Below are 20472 nucleotides of genomic sequence, written 5' to 3'. Positions count from 1 at the left end.
TTCCAAGCTGCTGTGCACGAGATAACCGTTATGACGTCAGTGGGGATTATGCTTCATATCCACTCGAGTAAGCAGTGATCAATTTCTGAACACACTGGTGTAAATGGGTCTTGACGATGACAATGGGATATTTGGACCGTTCCTAACTTAAGATAATAATTCATTGTGAAAGTTGGCAGTAAAAGTAATAGCACAATAGATGTTGGTCACGTCCAACTATTTCTTCACTGATGACGCGGTATGGTTAATTATCCTCCGGACATGAAGAACCAAGGTATCACTACTGACGCCAACGAATTTACTTGACCATTACGATGCAATCTACGTAAAGTGCAGCTAGGAAAATGATGCGTTTATTGAAGATTACTTGAAAGCCGGTCGACCCTGTATTTCGTAACTTTATGGTAGTTCTTCAATTGGCTCACTACACCACGTCAGTAAATGGTTCTTTATCATGTTAAGGTTTGGAAAGGTACACTATCATGTGCATCTCACCACAATCATTCGATAACTGTGCTACAACACGATTAGCCTCTGACTGATCGTGTCGTACATCAAACGCAGCGTCATGTACGTAAGATACACTAAAGGGGTGCAGTAAACCTGGGTATTGGCCATTTTCACCATGGAAATATATTGCAAATGGACGATTTTTAATGGAATTTGCAAATCGATAAGACCGTAGGTTGCATTTGATCAAGATTGTATATAGCATAACATCATAAACGAGAAATGTAAGTATAACGCTCATAATCGAGAAATGTAAGTATAACGCTAGCACGGAGAGCGTAAAGTGACATGCGCCTTTGCCAAATTGAAAATGTGCAAATTGTCTGCTTGAAATGGCCTTCACTGATATCTTCTTACACATATGCATCGATATTGTTCTGCGTAATGAGACCCAAACTTGATCAATTTGTCCTTGAACGTAAACTGCATGCAGAGTCATTAATAGAGAGGCATCCACGAGTGGCTCCAATTAATAGCTCTGTGAGTTCCCGCCCATTCATGCCCATTCATGGATTTTTCCATTGCGCGATGGAATTTTCCCTCCCCGTTGCCTGGTAACGAGTGACGTAATTATCTGGTTGAATGAACGTATGTCCAAGGTGGGTGTCACACATACAGCGGTGTAGGAAAAGGAACACACGAGGACCTCTTTTGATTCTGTACGATTCACAGCACATTGTATCAGCACATTGAAGACTGTTACTTCAAGCAAGGGGAGAAATGGAGCCATCTGTGAATAAATTAGTGACCGCGGATCCGACAGAGAAGGTACGGGAACTTTGCTGTCGGTTTTGTATTTGAACACAACAGAAAAACCAATTTCGCTATCTTTTGAAATCCATTCATGCTGAAATTGTCTTCACGACTTATAGACGCTTTGTTGGGCACTTATCAACATGTCTACGTGTGTTAGTCGTTCGTTTCACTTCTTGTTTGAAATCGCTGTGGTGTATTTTGTTCAGTCGTATTGTGGACGCAGTGTGACAACTCCAAGGTAACGATCCAAAGCGACGAAAACGTGACCAGGGCATAGAGAAGTTTACTGTGTAAAATACAGTAATTGATTTCAATGTAATCGAGTGTAAATATTGAATTAATGTGTTATCGTAACTGTTAACTTGTTCGGGAATATTAGCCCTCAGGTACTCAGAATGGAATTTCTCTAATAAACTTTGAGTCTCTAACTGAAAAAATAAGATGTCAAATTCATCATCAAATTCATTTCGTATCAAATGCATTTTTCTTGATGTTCCTTTTGTTGGTTGAAATAACCCTGGACAATAATAACCAAGTCCTAGTATGCAGATCATGGTCGTGATCACTGTTACTGTGATCCATGTACTAGTATTCCGCGCAGGCAATAGAAGGGAGGCGGTTCTACGTTGCCGCTTGATTAGCCATTATTGATGACTCTGCTAACCGCACCTGCGGTCCCGACTGGTTTTAACTGCCCTCCCAGTCATACAAATCGACGGTTAAGATTGGGAGGGGGGGTTTGTCCTTGATATCACCGTCACAGATAGCCTTAGGTAAATACTAGTAGTGAACTAATAGGTATTTCAATGGATTTTCTTTTACAATGGGAATGGTGTTGTCTACATGTATGTCTTCCTTCATCTCAGAAATACATATCTGGTAATACCTTTGATTCATTCACAGATGATGCAGTTGGAAGACAAACCCTTGATAACTCGTCTGTCAAGCGGCACAGCGGGGCCCGAGGGTGTTCGGGGAGTGGTCTTCCCGAGGGACTCCTGTTGGGCGAGAACCAACATAGATGTTGACGAGGAGATCAGAGCCACACGGATAGATGACGTGGAGTACACCTTTCCACACGGCACGTTCTACGCTCGTCAGGAGTCGACAACCGAAGAAATCATCAGGATCGTGCCAGCCGAACAATCAGAGAAAGACGACACAGATGACGACAGTGGTACCGTTACTGTGGAAGATACACAGAAGACGGATGATGACCATCGGAACTGTGAACCGTCAGTCAAATTTGCTGTCCCCATATCATTCCTAAAACCAACAAGACTATATTGTCTTCACAAAACATCAAACAGGAACAAGGAAAAGCGAAATGTTTCCTCACAAATATCTTACGTCAAATGGGTCTCACAAATCACACCCATCACACACGCCAATATGATCGGCCAGCGTCTGGTCACAGTACTTTTCTATCCGCCGGACTGCAACGGGTTAAAGGCGTTACTATTGTCTATGGACCCAAAGGAAGACCCCAAGGACAAGTTCAGGTTTTTCCCCAACTTTGTCCTCTCGGTCCGCGATTTGGAAATACTTTGCTTGGACAATAATATCATACGTGATCTGCCCGCTAAAATAGACCGCCTGGGAAACCTGAAGGTTCTGGACCTCGACATGAATATCATAGAACGTCTTCCAAAACAACTGGGGAAATTGATAAATCTGGAAGAACTCTACCTCGCCAACAACCGCCTACAGGAGTTGCCAGAAGAACTGAAACATCTCACAAAGCTACGTCTTCTGAATCTCAGAAACAACAACTTAAAACGATTCCCCAAAGTACTGCTACAATTGACAAAGTTGGCGGCCCTCCTGTTGGACAATAACAACATAGATGAAATCCCAGGCGATGTCGACAAATTCAAGAACATGACAGTCTTACTCTTGAGAAGAAACCTTCTCGTCACCGTACCCGAGACACTGTGGAACTTAACAGAGCTCCGTTGTCTGATGTTATGCTACAATGCAATCCAAGAACTTTCTGACGGCATTCTCAACCTCAGAAATCTGCACACGTTTGCCATAAACGGCAATAAAATATCGCGCCTTCCGGACAACATTTCCCAGTTGAAAAGCTTGAAGATTCTCAGTTTTAGAGGCAACCAAATCGAACATCTGCCTGATAGCTTTGAACTACTGGAACTTGTTTATCTGTTATCGGAGGGAAATCCATTGGTAGCTTCACACATCGGTGTCGTATGAGACACGTTCTTCTGTTCACCAGTCTATGAGTGATATAAGGAATTCTGTAACGTCCTGACTTTAAACTGGCTGAAAAAGTTGTCGTTGAAATGTACATGTATGATATAGAATATCGATTTCAACTAGAGAATGAAAAGTTAGCTTGGTTATTCTGTCTGTGGCATTTCCTGAGAGGAACTCAGAATTCACAGCCGTGACAGTATAATGCCATTGCATAGTGGAAAATGTGTATGTCACTCCATTATTTGTGTGGTGATCAGCTCTCACCAAATATGGGGGGAAGACACATATGGGATGAGTTAGGGCACAATCCCTGTGATAATGAATGAATGAAATACCTTTATTGCCCATTAATGCCCCAAGGGGCTAAGTACAGGTCGTCTAACATAAATACAACAATACAAGCTGTAAACATATAGAGTAGACAAACGTGTTATTAAACTAAGCTAGTCCAGTAGAGTCGACTTCTTCTCGCTTCTTTGTACATGTGTAAATGTATGAACAGACAATATTTCTTATACAAGGATTATCCAGGCGTAATAAAGATATGAATTTGTCTGTTGCATTTAGATGTTCGACATATGGGAATTTTTCTTTGATAAGGTTAAAAAGTACACTTCTTTCGTTATCGTATAATTTACAATCTAGGACGAAATGTTGCTCATCTTCTACTTGATTTAAATTACAATGTTGACAAAGTCTATGTTGTAGAGGCGTGCGGTTGTGCCTTCCTGTTTCGACATGTAATCTGTGACAGCTAACCCTGAGTTTAGTAGTAGCCACTCTGTGTTTGATGTTGCTAATGGATAAATACTATTCTTCTTTATACAATGACTTAAACAGACGGTAAGTTCGGAGTTTGTTGCTGTAAGATTTATCCCTGTTATCGTTGTGGATTTCGGCTGAGAATGTTTGAGTATAGATGTCTTTTAATCGTTGACTAATGGCGTTAATGATAAGTGACAAATTTGTTCCTAAGGATACTTGTGGGATAATAAACCTCTTCCTGGCCATGTGGGCCGGAGCCAGCCTATAGTTCATCTCCGTTGTGTGCGACTGCCTCTCTCTGAGCCTAGTTATCCGCGTATAACATAGGTTCTCGTTTTCGCTGACTATATAGATATGTTACTGTGACGAAGAATACAATATAAAAGCGCATTGAAGTTTTATTGCTTCCATGAATAAACGAATGGCAATTGCATTGACTTTATGACTGTAATCTGTTGATTACAAAGAAATATTATCTGACTGTTCACTTTTACGACTATCATATACTAGTAGAACAGAGAAACATAGTTTGAGTTTTATTTTCTAAATGTTTCTTAACCGTATTGGCTACTACGAAATTGACATTTTGTCAACTTTTTCGCACCCCCTCTCTGAGAGCTTATGGTCTGGCTAAACTGATTCCAAATAAACTTACTCTGTTGCTTCTACAGTTCTTCGTCCAATGTAAACCTTTCACATTGCAATCCTGTGGTTTAGTCCACCATTGATTCTTTATGGGGGGGGGGTCCTATCTCTGCTCTGGATGATTAATCCATAGTCAAAAAGTCGTCAATTGATGTAAAAGGAAATATTTCACAGTTTCAGATATTTCCTTTTCCAGGCACGAGAAACTGGGCGATCGATAGGCTACTTGAAAACCTCACTTTAGTAATTCATTCGCCATGCGCATTTGTCATGACTCACACTTGAGTGGTCTTGTCGAGCCTATCGAAAACGTCAGAGGACGCTGTTCCGCACAACCCAGATACTGGCCATGCAAGAACTGCGCGTTGGCTTCGCTACCAGCACGGAATCCTACTGAAGTAGCCGGATTCGCGTCTGGGGACCCAACAGAAAACCTTATTTTCTTCACGAAAGGGGTCAGAATGTTTCGTTCTTCCTACTTTGACGGATACACCGACATAAGTGTGCAGGACGAGCACGGGAAGAACCGGTCTGTGGTGGGATGCCTCTTCCTCATACTGGTGAGAAGCTAACTTCTATTAATCAAAGACGTTCCTTGCTTCTTTCAAATTCCATGCGGCTGTGCAGATATGGATGTTCGCTACATGTCACCTGACTAATATTCTTAAGAAAACTGTCAAAAGAAACTTTGATTTTAGATGCCTACCATTCTGGTTTGTTGAAGTCAAAGTTTGTCTGCCCCATCTTTTGTGTATATGTATGAGTGTAGTCTCACATGGTTGTCACGCGGAACCAATTAAGGTTTCCGTAAGGGATGACGGGCGGTCTAACATGCTCTTTGGTGTGGGGCAAACAAGAAAAACACGAATTAAACTGGTGTCTATCTTTTTCTTTTTCTTTCACGAATGTCACATTTTTCATGATATCTCGGGTACAGGAGGTACTAGTACAGTGCGACGTTTTCCTGTATATTTTCAAAATTTTGATGAACTGAGGAAGCTGAAGCTATGGCGAAACTGATATCGGCGGTATGACAATATGTGATCGAATATCAAACTTTCGCCTACTTCTTCATTTCATATTCCTGTCCATGGTTTTTGCGTCCGACCCCCATCCTGACAGATTTCACGGTCGATTACTGGCAGTGGTTGAGCTAATCCCTGTTCCACAGGAGGGGAGCTGACCAGACCTTATCTCCAAGCAGATGTTGGAGCGGACAATTCTAAAGTTCCTTGAGTCTGAGGCATATTCAGTATCTTCTAGGTTCTATTCCTTTCCACCGTTCATACCCTACAATATCATTGAAAGGCAGAAGATGTTTATCACCTGGATATCATGTTGTTTAACAATCTCGATTTTCAACTGTCTGCCGGATGTTTCAACTTCAAGTTTCTTTTCGCCGTGTCTAACTTCTCTCCAGATCGGCTCGTGTGTTCTGCTCGGCTATGGGTTCTCGACTCTTCAGAACGGGTTCTTCTTCGCACCCCTGCTCGGCAGCCCGCTGTACAGCCTGGGTGTGTCCGTTATGATCGCGGCTGGGGGAAGTGCCCTGGTTATATGTGTGGTGGACGTCTGTGCCATCTGTGCAAGGAGCGGCTGCAAGAAACCGGTGAGCAGAAAAGACTCGAGGCAGAACAGAGCTTTGATAGCTATACCTATATACCTGATATTTTATCCACCGTCACAAGCACTGTCGTCCTCCACCCTATCCCCTTCAAAAGATTTTGGTACAGTATACGTAATGAAGCAGATCTTTCTGGGCTTTGTGCACCGCTGTTCTAAGAATTTTGTTCCTGTCATCATCCTGGCTTATTGACGTTACGTTCCATCCATTTCAACAGTTCCTAGGTCTTCTTGTTGTCATCACTTTCCTGGGACTGGCTTCGGGAATCGTACTGTTCATATCAAAGAACGAGGTAACAAAGTCATTTGTTTTGTATTGCAACTACAAATGTAATTGTAATTGATTGCTGTGCAGGTAACGTTATGCTTTATATGATGCCTGCTACAATTCTCATCCTCAACTATTTGATTCTGTTGCATAGCAGGAATGTCTCAAGTTGAATTTAGCACTGAGATGTAAGAAAGGAAAATGACTGCTAAAGACGACGTGCGTTTCTATATCCATACCTAACTCTTTGGAGCAGGTTGACGGCACACTTGCCGACAGACTTAGAATGTCTCTGGAGCTGCAGTACGGACAGCCGGGAGAAGAAGGCGTGACTTTTGCGTGGGACAGAACACAGGAGAAGGTGAGACACATACGATCCGTCTAGTCTTGGTCCGACATCAGTTATCTGAAAAGTTTTGTCTCCCTAGTGATTAACATCGCCTTCGCTGAGACCAAGGACATATTATCCTATATAACGTCCTTGCTGAGACTTACATAAACACTTTGACAAGAGATAACTCTGACAGATATCTTCCCGTCCTGACTCCAGCTGCGGTGCTGTGGAGTCGGTAACAGCACGGCCGGTTACCTTGCCTGGAGGACGAGCATGTGGTACCTGAACCAGACAGAGGTCCGCCCAACTGCGCAGGTGCCGCAGAGCTGCTGCAGTGTGGATGACGACACAGGAGAAGCCCGCCAGTGTCAGTTTGACGTGCCGAACCAGTTCCTGAATGAAAAGGTTGATAAATTTCGTTCTAGTCAAATAATCAAACTGTGCATGTCCTTATAACTTTCTTCGTGTTCTTGTGTGCATATAATATGATATAACAATGTTGTCATAATTTCATAATTTTCGGCAAAAGATTTCTGATTTTTGTTTCATTTTCGTTCATCAGGGATGCCAAGATGACGTACAAAACGTGTTTTTCGAACACGTTAAAAAGAAGGGGATTGTGGCAACTGTGGTCAGTCTTATTGAGGTGCGCACACATGTATTTTATTTGATTCGCGATTGTTTTCATCGTGGAGTAGAAGAACAAACAGTTATGACAAATTAAGTGCCTTTTTTGTTGTTTCGGAAAGCAAAACTAGAGTCACACGTTAGTTGCGTTGTATACGTACTGTGTATCTAATCATTACCCATGACAGCCGCATGATTAAATCAAAATCATTTTTCTCTCTCTTATAGCTGATGATCCTCCTTGTGACGCTCAGCACACTCCGACATCTTTAGTAGTCATCATCATCAATTTAGTAGTATAAGTATTAGTAGTAGCAATGGTTTATTGAATTTAGTAAAAAATGTGACCAGCAACACATGAAAGGCTGAATGATGGTTTTGCCATTAAACTACAGACCGTCGCATTGTGCATTGATACGTAACCGGGTTGCTAACTTTACGCAAAACCGACATGTGTACACGTCAACAACAGCGGTAACGGGGTTATTCTTCAAATCGATGGCACATAAATCTGTATATCACAAATAATTTTACTTGTACTTATATACATGTAACGTTATATGCATTGTAGCCAAGATTCTAGATTGTCAATTTGTGAGGCAGTCCGAAATTGAAATCGGGCGTCGATCAAGAAATAGCTTAGGTTCCCATTGAAGTTAGCAAGCATAATACTGTATTTTGTAATATGCATGTTTTTTTTTCATGCGGTTAGTTTTGCACATCAATGTAACACAAAACTGGTATCTGTATGTCTGTACTGCAGCAGCATTAGATGAGCAAATATAAAAATATAAAAAATTAATTTTGTATAAGCAATAAATTGACTGTCAATAAATTGACTAACTCTTTCGACTTTGGGTGAGTGAGAAAGACGAAACAGAAATAGGCTCTCCTGTACGATTTTACGAGGAATCAGACCCCCCCCCCCCCCAAAAAAACCCCACACACAATTGATAAGTTTTCATTTAAAAAAACATCGTTTCAATACAAATGCAACTCACAGTACACTGTGGTGACACACTGCCCGATCTATGATCATGATTGGACACATTAGTTGAAGTCGCACCACTTAACGCACACTCACAAACCAATATAAAGATAGTTCCCAACCCCTTGAACAAATGGTTAGTGGAATAGCCCATCCTCCATGGAAACAATGTACATGAATAACAATATGCCGTGGAAACATTATGCTGAGTCAAAGGTTACGGTAATGGAGGCTAATAATAGGGATATCTGAGACACTGAATATATATTTTAACATAGCATAATAACATCTATAGATTTGATATTTGCAAGGTGGTTGAAGAGTTTTCTGCAAGGCTATGATTGTGAAATATGACTATCTTATTTGTATCATAAATCCTGAAAGATGATTTGGTAACAGTGCTGTCCGCACTTCGTAGCGCCAAAACCTCTTTATTGGCCCAACAGGGGCATATTGCGTCATCCACAGTCTGGAATTTTCCGCCACTGCATGTGCATAAGGTAAGATCGGCATTAAGATCAGTCGTGCAGTAATTTTGATGGACTTGGCCGTGAAACAGAGTCTGTTCGTCAAACATGTCGTGGTTAGATGCAGTAGAAACTCCGCAGCAGGGTGTAACGGAGGAGGAACGGTCACTGCTGGCGGCGATTCTGCAAGGTGACGCCGAGGCGGTGAGAAAACTGTGCACACAACCTGACGTGGACCTGCACAGGAAGGTGACTCGGCATGGGGAGGGCGATCTCTCCTCCCTAGAATGGGAGGACTCCTTCCTGTGCACCGCCGCCGAGCTGGGACACGAGGAAATCGTCAGGGAGCTGGTGACGGCCGGGGCCAAGGTGAACCTGCTCTGCCGGGACAGGGACGGCTTCACGCCGCTGATACGTGCGATCGTGCACGACCAGGTGGGCGGACACTCATACCGTTATAAACATTATTTGGGTCACTGACATCTTAGGTCAACCAACTCAGGCCGGGCAGTCGGAGGTTAAATAGAACCTCCTTTAGTCAACCAAAGAACTGTGTTTTGTGGGCGTGATGTAGCCGTGGCGACTAACGAAGGGTGTTTTTGCTTGATATTACATATACTATAATATATGTAATATCAAGCAAAAACCTCCCTGAGACAATCAACAAGCAGATGTACTTAGCTCTCTCCCGGTACATTGAGAGCACGCACAGACTCGATGTGCTCTCCTAGAAACACTTCCAGCAGCACGCAAGCACAAGCGACCAAGAGTTAAAGACCTAGAGAGACAATACCCTCGTATCTGAACCAAGCGTAACACAGCACCAAGAGACCACGTCTAGCGATATAATAGACGTTAAACAAGGACAACAACAACAACAACAAAAAACACCCTTCGTTAGTCGCCACGGCTAGGCGTGATGCTGTCAACATGTTATACAAACAGTCAGGACTCCGTGTGTGTGTGTGTGTGCAGTTCAGCCGTCATCTCCAACTGAGTCCAAGTAGATGTTAGGAGGCAAAATCGTAGCGTTTCCAACCTGCCCTAGACGAGCTAGAAAATAGGCGGATGTGGAATGCTATAATCAAACAGATACATTGTCTTAATAGACGTGTAGCATAAGACCATGGTTCTGTAATGTAAAACATACATACTAACTGCACTAATATGGAGGCAATCTGTAACAGGGCAGCTAGGAACACCTGACGACTTTACCTCCCAACATCTGCTTGGCTGTTGTCACTGTTCCCCTCTCCGATGATACTTAGATTTTGTGTCATCTAGATGTTGCAGGTAGGCAGATGTTGCAAATGATTGTGGCGCAAGTCTAACACAATGATTGAAAAATAAAAGTTGGCGGCAATGGACATTTGTGCTGATTATATAGTCCATCCCTCCGCAGTATTAGGGGTGAATCCCTAACCTTGGAGCAGTCCATTCTGATTCTGTTTATCAGTGCGTCACATTTGCCTTGTCTTGTGGGGTGGATGTGTAAGTCTGGTGACCAGTGAGTGAGTCACATGAGCTGAGCGCTACCATGATGACACATTTCATGTTACATATTCATAAGGGCCATAAAGAACTCACTGCAACTAACTTGTGTAGGGGCTTTTTCTGTTGGAGTATATTACATGTGTATTGATATGTTGAAATGGTGTATAATGATATGTTTAGGTACTAGTAGAGCTTTGATCAAGGAGATTTTATCCTTGCTTTGATTGAGGAAAAACCTATGAAGTGTACAAATGTACATGTCATCTACCAGTGTACACCCTCAACATTGATAGCTCCTCCTACCCTAAATCGTAACTGCCTGGAATGTTTAGCTGTTGCATGTACATTATACTGGCCTGGAGACAAGTTCCAAACCATTTGGTGCTAGTATAAACAAGTGAAGAAAGAAACATTACAGACATTGAAAGAATGTCTGCATACCTGATGCAGGAAAAAGAAATATGGTCAACATAAGTTAGGATACTAAATCAAACCATGGGCTAGCCATGATTTCTGACCAAGTTCTGTGATTAATTTTTCCGCAGGTTCCAGTAGTAGAGGCTCTCCTGAGAGACTTTGGGGCGGATGTCCACCTGTCAGACTGCTGCCAGCAGTCACCGCTGCACCATGCTGTCCGCCGTGTCCACGAACAGAAGCGACTGCGGATGCTGCTCAAGTACGGGGCGACCGTCAATGCGCAGGACACGTGGGGGTACACGCCGCTGGTGGCAGCTATCCAAGACGCCGGGCCGGTGCTGACAGTGGAGGTGCTTCTGAAGGAGTACGGCGCCGACCCAAACTTGGCTGACAACAATGGCCGCACTCCCCTGCATTGGGCCATGCGCTCGGATCATGCTGACAAACTGCTGCCGATGTTGAAGGAAGCCGGCGCTGACGTTAACGCCCAGAACAAGAACGAAGCCACTCCTCTGATCCGAGCAATTCTGTTTGACCGCGTTTCGGCAGTAGAAACTTTGGTTCGAGATTACAAAGTCGATCCTAACGTTCCTGATGACATGGGACTGACTCCTCTGCACTGGGCTGCCAAATCGAGACAACCTGCCCCGTTGGTGAAAACTCTGCTGGCCGCCGGAGCAGATGTGAATGCCAAGGATGAGCAAGAACAGACCCCCCTGCATGTTGCTTCTGGTTCAAACTCTGCAGAAACTATCTCACTTTTAGTGGATGCTGGTGCAGAAGCGAACTCAGTCGATGCAAAGGGAAACACAGCCCTCCACTTTGCAGCACGGGAAAATGCTAACACCGAAGTTTTCAAGGCTCTTATCAGCCACGGCATCGACATTAACGCAAAGAACGATGAAGGGGAGACATCGCTGTTGTTGACTATGCAGACGCAGGCCAGTGCCGCCTTTCAAACATTGCTCAACTCCAACGCGGACCTGCAGATTACTAGTGACACGGACGACTCCCTCTTGCATATGGCAGCACGAAGAGATGCCAAGGACCTTGTACAGATGCTGCTACAGCAAGGGGTGGACGCCAACACCAGTAATGCTGTGGGGGACACAGCGCTGCATGCCGCCGCACGCAGAAACGCAGACGAAGCCGTCCAAGAGCTGATTGAGAAAGGTTGCAGCGTGAACGCGAAGAATGCGAGTGGGGACACACCTCTTCACCTGGCTGCTAAATGCGCCTACGCAGGTTGGGACGAGACACATATCGTGCAGACCTTAGTGGAGAGTGGTGCTGACCCCAGTCTGAAAAACAAGGAGGGAAAAACACCTTACGAGGTTGCAAAGGACTGCAACTTTCCGGAGGCCACAGAATACATCTACAAGGGACTGGAAGATTAGAGTCTTCCCCTATTCAAGATTCAAAAAGTCATTGATGGTGTCGAACTGCACTAGTAGATGTTATGTGATGTATTGTCCTCACAATAATCAAAGCACAAAGGATTCATTTAATCATATATCATCGTATCTAGCTTCAGAACAATTGTTATTCGGTGATTTAAAACCAGTGAGGACTGTTTGTGCGGATAGATGTTTATAAATGGTGACTTGAATGGAAGACATCTTTTCTTTCCAAGATTGACAATGCGGCAGTCTGTGCCAAAGGGAATTGTCGATTGGTTCCGATGATAGGGCCATGCGCAGTGCGCACTTGATGATGGTATTTGTGAAGATAAGCAGATGTATCCTCTTTGATTTTATTCTAAGCTTTTCTAGTGTTTATTGTGCCAACGGGAAATAAAGTTGCCATTTTATGTTTTAAAAGTTTTAAAGAATTTTTATTTTATTTTGGCAAGGTTTAGTTGAAAACCCTTGCTATCAGCAGACTGGATGTAAAAACATCTGCCTTTTAACAGTGTAGTATGTAATGTTTTCTTGTGTGTACTTGTAGCCAACAAAACGGGAGGGATATTAAAGATTGATTGATTGAAGGAGGGAGAAGGGAATGTCCAGGAATAACTTGTCCAAAGTAATTGTTAGATGATTCCAATGAGGCTATGCACAGTGTGCACTTGATAATAGAGTAGTGGATATATCATCTTTAATTTTCTTAACCTTCTCTAATGCTGTATGTTTATTGTGCCCATGGCAAATAAAGTTGATATTGTATGTTGAAGTTGAAGTTTTTATTGCTATTAGCAGACAGTATAAAAACACTTGCCCTTTAAAGAGATGAAATGTACTTTTTAAAAAGCCAACAAAATGGGAGGGATAAAAAAGATTGATTGATTGAGAGAGGGAGAGAAAGGGAATTCACAGATGGCAGCCAGGGCAATAATGAAACTTCCCCTCTTCGATGAAGTTCTTTTCTGTCAAATTGATTAAATGGTACTAGGAGAAAAGATGAATTTATATGCAACAGTTGTGTGCAGAAAGTAATGATTGAAATGCACGGGAGAACAAAAGAAAGGTACAAAGGGATGCTCCTGTGTATTCAGGTTCAAGGCTACTAATGGTTCTGTGGCATCTACCATTGTTAGTATAGGGGCAAAAACTAATTATGTCGAATATCTATTTTCCTTACATACCACCGGGAACATACACAACGTTGAACTTTGAGTCTTTGTCATATAGAAGTACATAAAAAGTAACAATTTCTGTCCTCTCGTTGGATTCCTATTACACCCCTCTCAAATAAAATAGAATGGACTATTCCCAGCAACATGGCGACAGAAGGGAAAAGAAAGTTTCGGATCTCGACACCAGGACACGCAAAGTGTAAGAACTTGGGTCTGGCGTTACCAGTTTGGTGAAATTCAACAGTTTCTTTTAGAGCAGATCACAGAGAATATCACTGACCACCCAAAGACTGAGCAGCATCACGCTAGAGAGCATGAAGTGAAAAAGTCGTATTTTGCTTGGGGACTTTCCAGTTAAGGGGATTCCCCTCGACTGTGTTGGGACAAATTTTACGGTTATTTTTCACCTAATGTAAGCTCTTTATGTGCTTTTCTTCCTTTCTATGTATTGAATGTGAATGATAATAAGATATCAAAAAGTGCTTTACCCTGATTGTTATGCAAATGTAAACTTTTTGATAGGGTTTAAAGAGAAAGGGGGTCCAAAATTGAGGGGGGGGGGGCTTATCGTACTTTTAGTTTCAGCAGATGAACATTTTTAAGCAAGCAAGTGACTATGTCTAGCGGAAAAAGAGACATAAAACAAGGACAACAACAACATTTAAGCACTAAAACTTAACTCCTTTTTTTGGGGGCAATATTACAACAACATGATATTTAAGACACCGCTGCGTTCAGCTCAAAGTGTTAAGTGTTAAGTCAACAATTCAACTAATGTTGTTGTTGTTGTTGTCCTTGCTTAACATCTATTATATCGTTTGACGTGGTCTTTTGGTGCTGGCCGCTTGGTTCAGTTACGAGTCAATTGTTTCTCTAGGTATTTAACTCTTGGTGACTTGCGTGTTGCTGGAAGTGTTTCTAGGAGAGCGCATCGAGTCTGTGCATATTCTCTATGTACCGGGAGAGGGCTAAGGACATGATCTGCTTGTTGATTGCCTTGGAAAGGTCTTCTCTCATCCCGGCTAGAGTGGTGATGTTCCGCGTCTCTACTATCCTCTGCAATGTTGTATGTCTTGTCTTTAAAGCTCTCAGCTTCTAGGCTTGCTTCTCTCTGCCTACAAATGGGCCCTATGCATTAGCAATTACCTGGTAGCTTTGCATGTCAATCAATTTTCATGCTGTCCCAGTGTCTGGTAGGATAAAAAAAAGAACAGTAAAACTGTAACACAGTAACCAGCAGGTGTCCAGCTGCAAAAGAGGGCATCTAATTTCTTTGTTATTTTAGTGTGGTGCATCCAAAAGAGGCATGGCTAACTAATACCCTGAAATAGACTACATCAAGCTATCTACACACACAAAATTATGACAATCCGTCAACCGCTTCCTGAGTTATTCTCTTTCAAATTATGAAATAAACCTGCTCCTGCAGTTCCAATAAAGCCACTAGGGGGCGCAAATGTACACAACTTAATTTCCTTTCAAAGACCACTACCATTGTATGTCCAGAACATGAGATATCAAAACAAGAAGTTCTGCTGCAGTAGTACCTTAGAAAGTCGCCAGGGAGCCCAAAATCTAATCATTTCCAGGTCACATACCAAATATCAGGACAATCCATCCAGGCCTTCTTGAGTTATGTTGGTCTTCTACATACACACAAATGCTACCGAAAATATAAACTTTTTACCGAAGGTAAGAAGTAACTGTTGCATGTACTTAGTATTGTAAAAGGATCCGTGCTGATTTCTTTTTTTTTACGTGTAGGTTTAAAAGATTTACTGATGTTCAGGTGCAAATACCCAACTTGTTTCATACTTTGAACATTCGTAATGGATCCCGAGCATCTGCGTGCCCTGAGAGACAACCGTGTACAGCTGGTACATGGAACAAAGCACATCCCCACCATACTAGACTATCTTGTACAGGACAACATCATCACAGAGCAAGATGAACAACAGGTACAAGAAAAGGATGGACCGAATCAAATCCGCAAACTGCTGGCCATATTACCATCTAAAGGTGACAAGGCGTTCCAGTCGTTCTGTCAGGCACTAGAGAGGACTGGGCATGGTGGGCTGGCCAAAAGACTTAGTGGTGATCTTGAGAGGACAGGACAAAATGTCATCTTTGACCAAGGAAGTGCTGAATACTCAAGGTCACATGAACAGAACAGCAACACTGTCAGTGTCAGCACTCTCAGAGACCATTTGACTGTCAATAGACCAACAAGAAAGAAAGGTGATCTAGTTCTTGCTTCAAACTTGTTTAACGCCAGTTGTTTTTTCATCAACCTGTAAGGAGCACTTTTCTAGATCTGACAAAAATGTTACAGGTTGTTCAGCAAGATTGTGGTAGAACAAAAAAAACTAAAACAAAACATTATTACTAGTCACTTGAGAAAAAGATTATGCTAGTTGCAATCAAAATAAAGTTGTAATGTTAGTATTATACAATACAATGTTTGTTTGCTGTTACATGTACGTGTAGAAGGCAATATGTGTATTTTGATGAAATGCACCAGGGACGATTTTGATTATTTTCCTGTCTACAATTTCAGGTGAGCGTGTCTTCATTGTCCACGCAGGAGGAGACAAGGATTCCTTTGTCAGGCCACTCGTCCAAACCCTTCAGGAAAAGGGTTTCCCTCAAGAAGACATTTTCTATGATGAACTGTCTATCACCACTGGACAAGTCATCAGAGACAGGATCATGTCAGCCCTAGCTAGTGACAGTATGGAAGTTGTCGTGATTGTAGCCAGCAAAAGTTTGCTGAATCACAAATACTGGCCCAAACTAGAGCTAGAAACTGCTCTCAGACACAACAAGAGACTGTACCCTATCTGGCTTGATGACAATCAGGATTCATTCAAGGAGTTTAGTTCCTTAGTTGGCCAGTATTGCCCAACCCTCAAACAAATCAGGGCCGACTGTGTACAGACTTCAAAGATATCAGAAGAGACCACTGCAATTGCCTCAGAACTCATGTCCATGGTATCATGCTCAATTGTGCTCGAAAATGATTCCCATACAACTAATGAAGGGAGCTCCATGACTACAAACTCTGGTAGGTTTGTTACTGAGGTGCCTGATATGTCTCAATGTTCTACACAGTCAGGACCCACAACCTCCCACTCTCAGTTATCCAGTAGGTCATCATCATCAGTGATGCTCAGTGATGCTGTTGAGGCCATGTGGCATGATCAATTTGATGCCCAGAAGGAGACAGCTTCAGTGTCATGTGGAGTGATGAATGTTGGACAGGACGTCACTCAACCAGGACCCAGTATGTCTTCCTTACAAGAATGCAATGGACAAAGTTTAGTTCAGTCTTGTTCCATAGTGGATGTTGCCAGTGGTGAAGAGAACCTTATGCAGAGGATGCAAGGTGAAATAAGGACAACTCATGAGGTTCCTGGGAATCAGCATCAGCTAGCAGAGAGACAACACGCCAACAGAAAGCAAGACAGCCCTTCTATGAGCCCATCAAGACTGCTTGACATAGGTAAGAATGGCTTGATTTGGAAAAAATAATTTGCACTATGTGGACACTACGTGGCCAATACCTTTGTGAAATATACTGGAATTTATGTAGCTACAAAATATGAGAACTTCAACATGTTAAAATATTATAAGTTGCTAAAATCATTGCACAGTACATTGTATGTGAATACACCTGTCAGGAAAATTAGTGGGCATACATAACAACTGACAATTTGATTTAGAATACCCTTGATTTTTTCATGAATTCTGTAGACATAGATACAGCCATTGAGATTGTGGTGGCCAGCATCATCAGTGATGAGTGGAGAACCCTCCTGCATCACCTGGGTCTGTCTGAACAGGAGCTGGAAACTTTGCAGAACAAGGAGACCCCAGAGGCCGCCTGCGAGGCTGGGCTGAAACTGTGGAGGGAGACCCGAGGTCAGGAGGTCACCACAGAGAGACTGGTCAGGGCTGTCAAGGACACTAAGGTCAAACTACAGACAGGCACAGGTGAGAAAGTAACTTGAATAATTTATACATTGGTTGATTAAATATTTTTTCACTTGAATACATTGAGTATTGTCAGTGGCCATTACTAATCTCCAAGTCTTTAGAGGATATAAGGATTCAGCTCAGTGTTATGTGCATATTTTTGCAACATTTTGTCTTTCTAGTCATTTTAACTCTTTCAGGAGGAGGCAAAGTGTTAAAAAGAGCAATACTAGAAAGGCATACTAATTGTATTAATAATCATAACATGTAAATGACACTTGTATTTGTGAAGCATTACAAGCATACAAACCTGAACAGTGTATTGTGCATTTCTCATTTGTACAATTGTACCATGGTGAACAGCTTTTGCAGTAAGTCTTAGAGTTTGATTATTCAATGACATTTAGTACCTGCATACAGCATACTATAGTAGAAACCCTAAAATCATTTTACTTTGGTGAGTATGCAAAAAAGATATTTGATTTAGTTGATGGCTTTAGAATGTCCTTTAAGTGTTTCTATGTGTAGTCTGTCCTGTCACACTATTTGTAATATCTATGATAGATAACTGTCTTGGTTTTCATTTGCTCTTTACAGATCAAAAAATAAAGCTGAAAATAAGAGAAAGAGAGAACACATGCATGGAAGAAAAAGCAATTCTTCTTGATAAATTGAAAGAAATGATCACAAAAGATGTACTAATTGATGCAGTATTTGACCAAACAATGGAAAGGTACCAACAGCTGAAATCTGAAGTTATGGATAACACCATAAATGAAAAAGGAAAGAGTACCCTCCTACATATCATCAATGAGCTCTTCACAGAAACAGTCTTGCATGATGAGAAAAGATTCAAAGAGACGATGAGAAAGTTTCACAAAGTAAAGGCTGAAATAAGGGAGTTGTGTAAAGGAAGTGTTCTCTGTAAGCTGAGGTTCTACCGTAGGAAGAGTCAGGTTGAGTTTGTGTCAGCTTGCAAAGATGGGACCTTGTCAGCCATCCTGACAGAGGAATACATCACCCAGGAGTTAGTGGAGATATGTGGAGGAATGCCTCTCTACATTCATATTGAAGTTGATGAGGAAGACTTTCAGAGGGCAGCACACTTTTTCCATGGAGGTCAGTGACATTGAAAAATTAATCAGCAAAAATCAACTCAGTTTTGAATGTCCTGGCAATACTAATTGCACTTTTATGTATATTTTTGCAGACTGGTAGTACTTTCTTAGACCATGAATTGGAGAGAAAAATCATGTCATGATTACCCCTTCTTTCCCTCAGAAGACCCCCCAAGCCATGGTGGTCAGTCCCCACCCTTGTGTCCTGTGGGCCAGGGAGCTGCACACACTACTGACACCCCTCAGGTGGAGCCGATGGACACCCAGGATTCTCCAACTGTCAGCCTCATTCCACGACTGATAGGCTCAGGTAAGTTGGTTTCCCAAGTTTTGTTTTCCTTGATGGAGATAAAGTGGAACATTTTGCTTTAGGCATTTGTCTTCATTCTCTTCTATAATTCTACAACAGTCACTGTAAATCATTGGAGGTTGCATCTTATTACATGATTGCTATTCTTTAGACTCTATGGAAGAGTCCGTCCATCCTGCAGTTGTACCAGAAAGTCAATGGTCTGAAGTTCTGAACCAATGGAGGTCAAAGTGGAACCAATGAGTGCAGGTTAGTTACAGTTAAGATTCACACTGAATCATCTTCAATTGAAGTAATGTATGAACTAATGTTTACCAATAAGCTTGTTTGCACAAAATGCTGTTAAGACAACTATTAAATAGCACTTGTCTAGTAGTATAAGGTAATGGTACCATATTATTCAAGTTGTAAACAATTGGGTAAAACCATGTGTCACCCTTTTCTTCAGATCTTGATGCAGCCTTTGAGGTAGTGTCTAAAGACCTGTGGTCTGACTGGGAGCGGCTAGCCCACACCATGGGCTTCTCACCGTCTGAAGTGGAGGACATCAAAGCAGGGTCACCTGACCAGCCATACGAGCAGTGCTGGAAGCTGTTGTACAGGTGGAGGGACAGGGAGGGGCGGAAGGCAACTCTACAGGCATTCATGCAGCAGCTAAGGGTGGCGGGATTCCATGAGACAGCAGGTAGTCTTTTCTGATTGCCGCACAGCACCAAAATTGTATCAGTTACATTGAAAGTTAAGTCTGACTGAATAATTGTTGATTGTATTTTGAACCTACTACATGTACACATAGTTTTCCTGGAGTTCTGACCCAATGCAGTGAATATGATATTGTGTTTTTCTATTTGACTGAGTACATTATTGACTCTATATTATAAAGATTCTTTTTTTTTAATTTCTAGAGAAGCTAGCTATTGGAGACATGTCTGACCAAGATGAACATGGAGCAAGCAAGAAGTCCTGGGATGACAGTGAATCTTCCTCAGACAGTGACAGTGATTCTGATGGAGGTGAGCTCAAGAGAGTATGATGAGGCTGACCTAATTCTGCACCCCACACCCTTTCATCACAGAACAGTCATTTCTATAATGTTCCACATGGCTGACTTCTAAAAAGCAAAAAGTTTACTCGGACAGTTAAGAAATAGATATGAAGTCTATAATATACAATGTACATGATGAAATGATAAACAGGTTTGATTGGGTTCCATCCTTTTCTATGTAGACATCATGTATGCTGTCATTTCACTTTGGTTGACAATGTTTGTTTTCACCCATGGTTGTGCAATCACAGATGATGATTCTATGAAGGGTACAGCACCTCCCTCAAAGATGAAGCCACTGAAGATGGGGAAGCGGAGAGTTCCTGACCCTCAGTGGA

At 42.2% G+C, this 20472-nt stretch overlaps 4 protein-coding genes across 8 annotated transcripts; all 4 read left to right on the top strand.

Moving 5' to 3' along the window:
• Window positions 1-465: 465 nt before the first annotated feature.
• Window positions 466-4049, top strand: LOC136430222 (leucine-rich repeat-containing protein 1-like). Its single transcript, XM_066420632.1, has 2 exons — window positions 466-1278; window positions 2170-4049. Exons 1-2 carry the CDS (start codon window positions 1231-1233, stop codon window positions 3478-3480), a joined length of 1359 nt encoding a protein of 452 aa, XP_066276729.1. The 5' UTR covers window positions 466-1230; the 3' UTR covers window positions 3481-4049.
• A 1164-nt stretch (window positions 4050-5213) lies between these two features.
• LOC136430221 (CD151 antigen-like) lies at window positions 5214-8584 on the top strand. The gene is made up of 7 exons (XM_066420630.1): window positions 5214-5453; window positions 6314-6502; window positions 6735-6809; window positions 7038-7145; window positions 7335-7523; window positions 7681-7764; window positions 7974-8584. The coding sequence occupies exons 1-7, from the start codon at window positions 5355-5357 to the stop codon at window positions 8016-8018; spliced, it is 789 nt and encodes a 262-aa protein (XP_066276727.1). The 5' UTR covers window positions 5214-5354; the 3' UTR covers window positions 8019-8584.
• Window positions 8585-9187: 603 nt separating this feature from the next.
• Window positions 9188-13283, top strand: LOC136430220 (serine/threonine-protein phosphatase 6 regulatory ankyrin repeat subunit A-like). The gene is made up of 2 exons (XM_066420629.1): window positions 9188-9635; window positions 11240-13283. Exons 1-2 carry the CDS (start codon window positions 9309-9311, stop codon window positions 12506-12508), a joined length of 1596 nt encoding a protein of 531 aa, XP_066276726.1. The 5' UTR covers window positions 9188-9308; the 3' UTR covers window positions 12509-13283.
• Window positions 13284-13399: 116 nt separating this feature from the next.
• On the top strand, window positions 13400-19647 carry LOC136430217 (uncharacterized). Of its 5 annotated transcripts, none has more exons than XM_066420624.1 (8): window positions 13400-13885; window positions 15451-15924; window positions 16244-17188; window positions 17440-17679; window positions 18259-18780; window positions 18943-19089; window positions 19241-19338; window positions 19538-19647. In XM_066420624.1, exons 2-7 carry the CDS (start codon window positions 15516-15518, stop codon window positions 19330-19332), a joined length of 2355 nt encoding a protein of 784 aa, XP_066276721.1. In that variant the 5' UTR covers window positions 13400-13885; window positions 15451-15515; the 3' UTR covers window positions 19333-19338; window positions 19538-19647. The 5 variants fall into 5 exon arrangements, with proteins under 5 accessions (XP_066276721.1, XP_066276720.1, XP_066276719.1 ...); XM_066420623.1 differs by having other exon boundaries at window positions 14564-15924; XM_066420622.1 differs by having other exon boundaries at window positions 13400-14752.
• The last annotated feature ends 825 nt before the right edge of the window (window positions 19648-20472 follow it).

The sequence above is a fragment of the Branchiostoma lanceolatum genome, chromosome 3 (assembly GCF_035083965.1).
Source record: "Branchiostoma lanceolatum isolate klBraLanc5 chromosome 3, klBraLanc5.hap2, whole genome shotgun sequence".
NCBI classification, from domain to species: Eukaryota; Metazoa; Chordata; class Leptocardii; order Amphioxiformes; family Branchiostomatidae; genus Branchiostoma; species Branchiostoma lanceolatum.
This window is presented reverse-complemented; position numbering and strand designations above follow the sequence as displayed.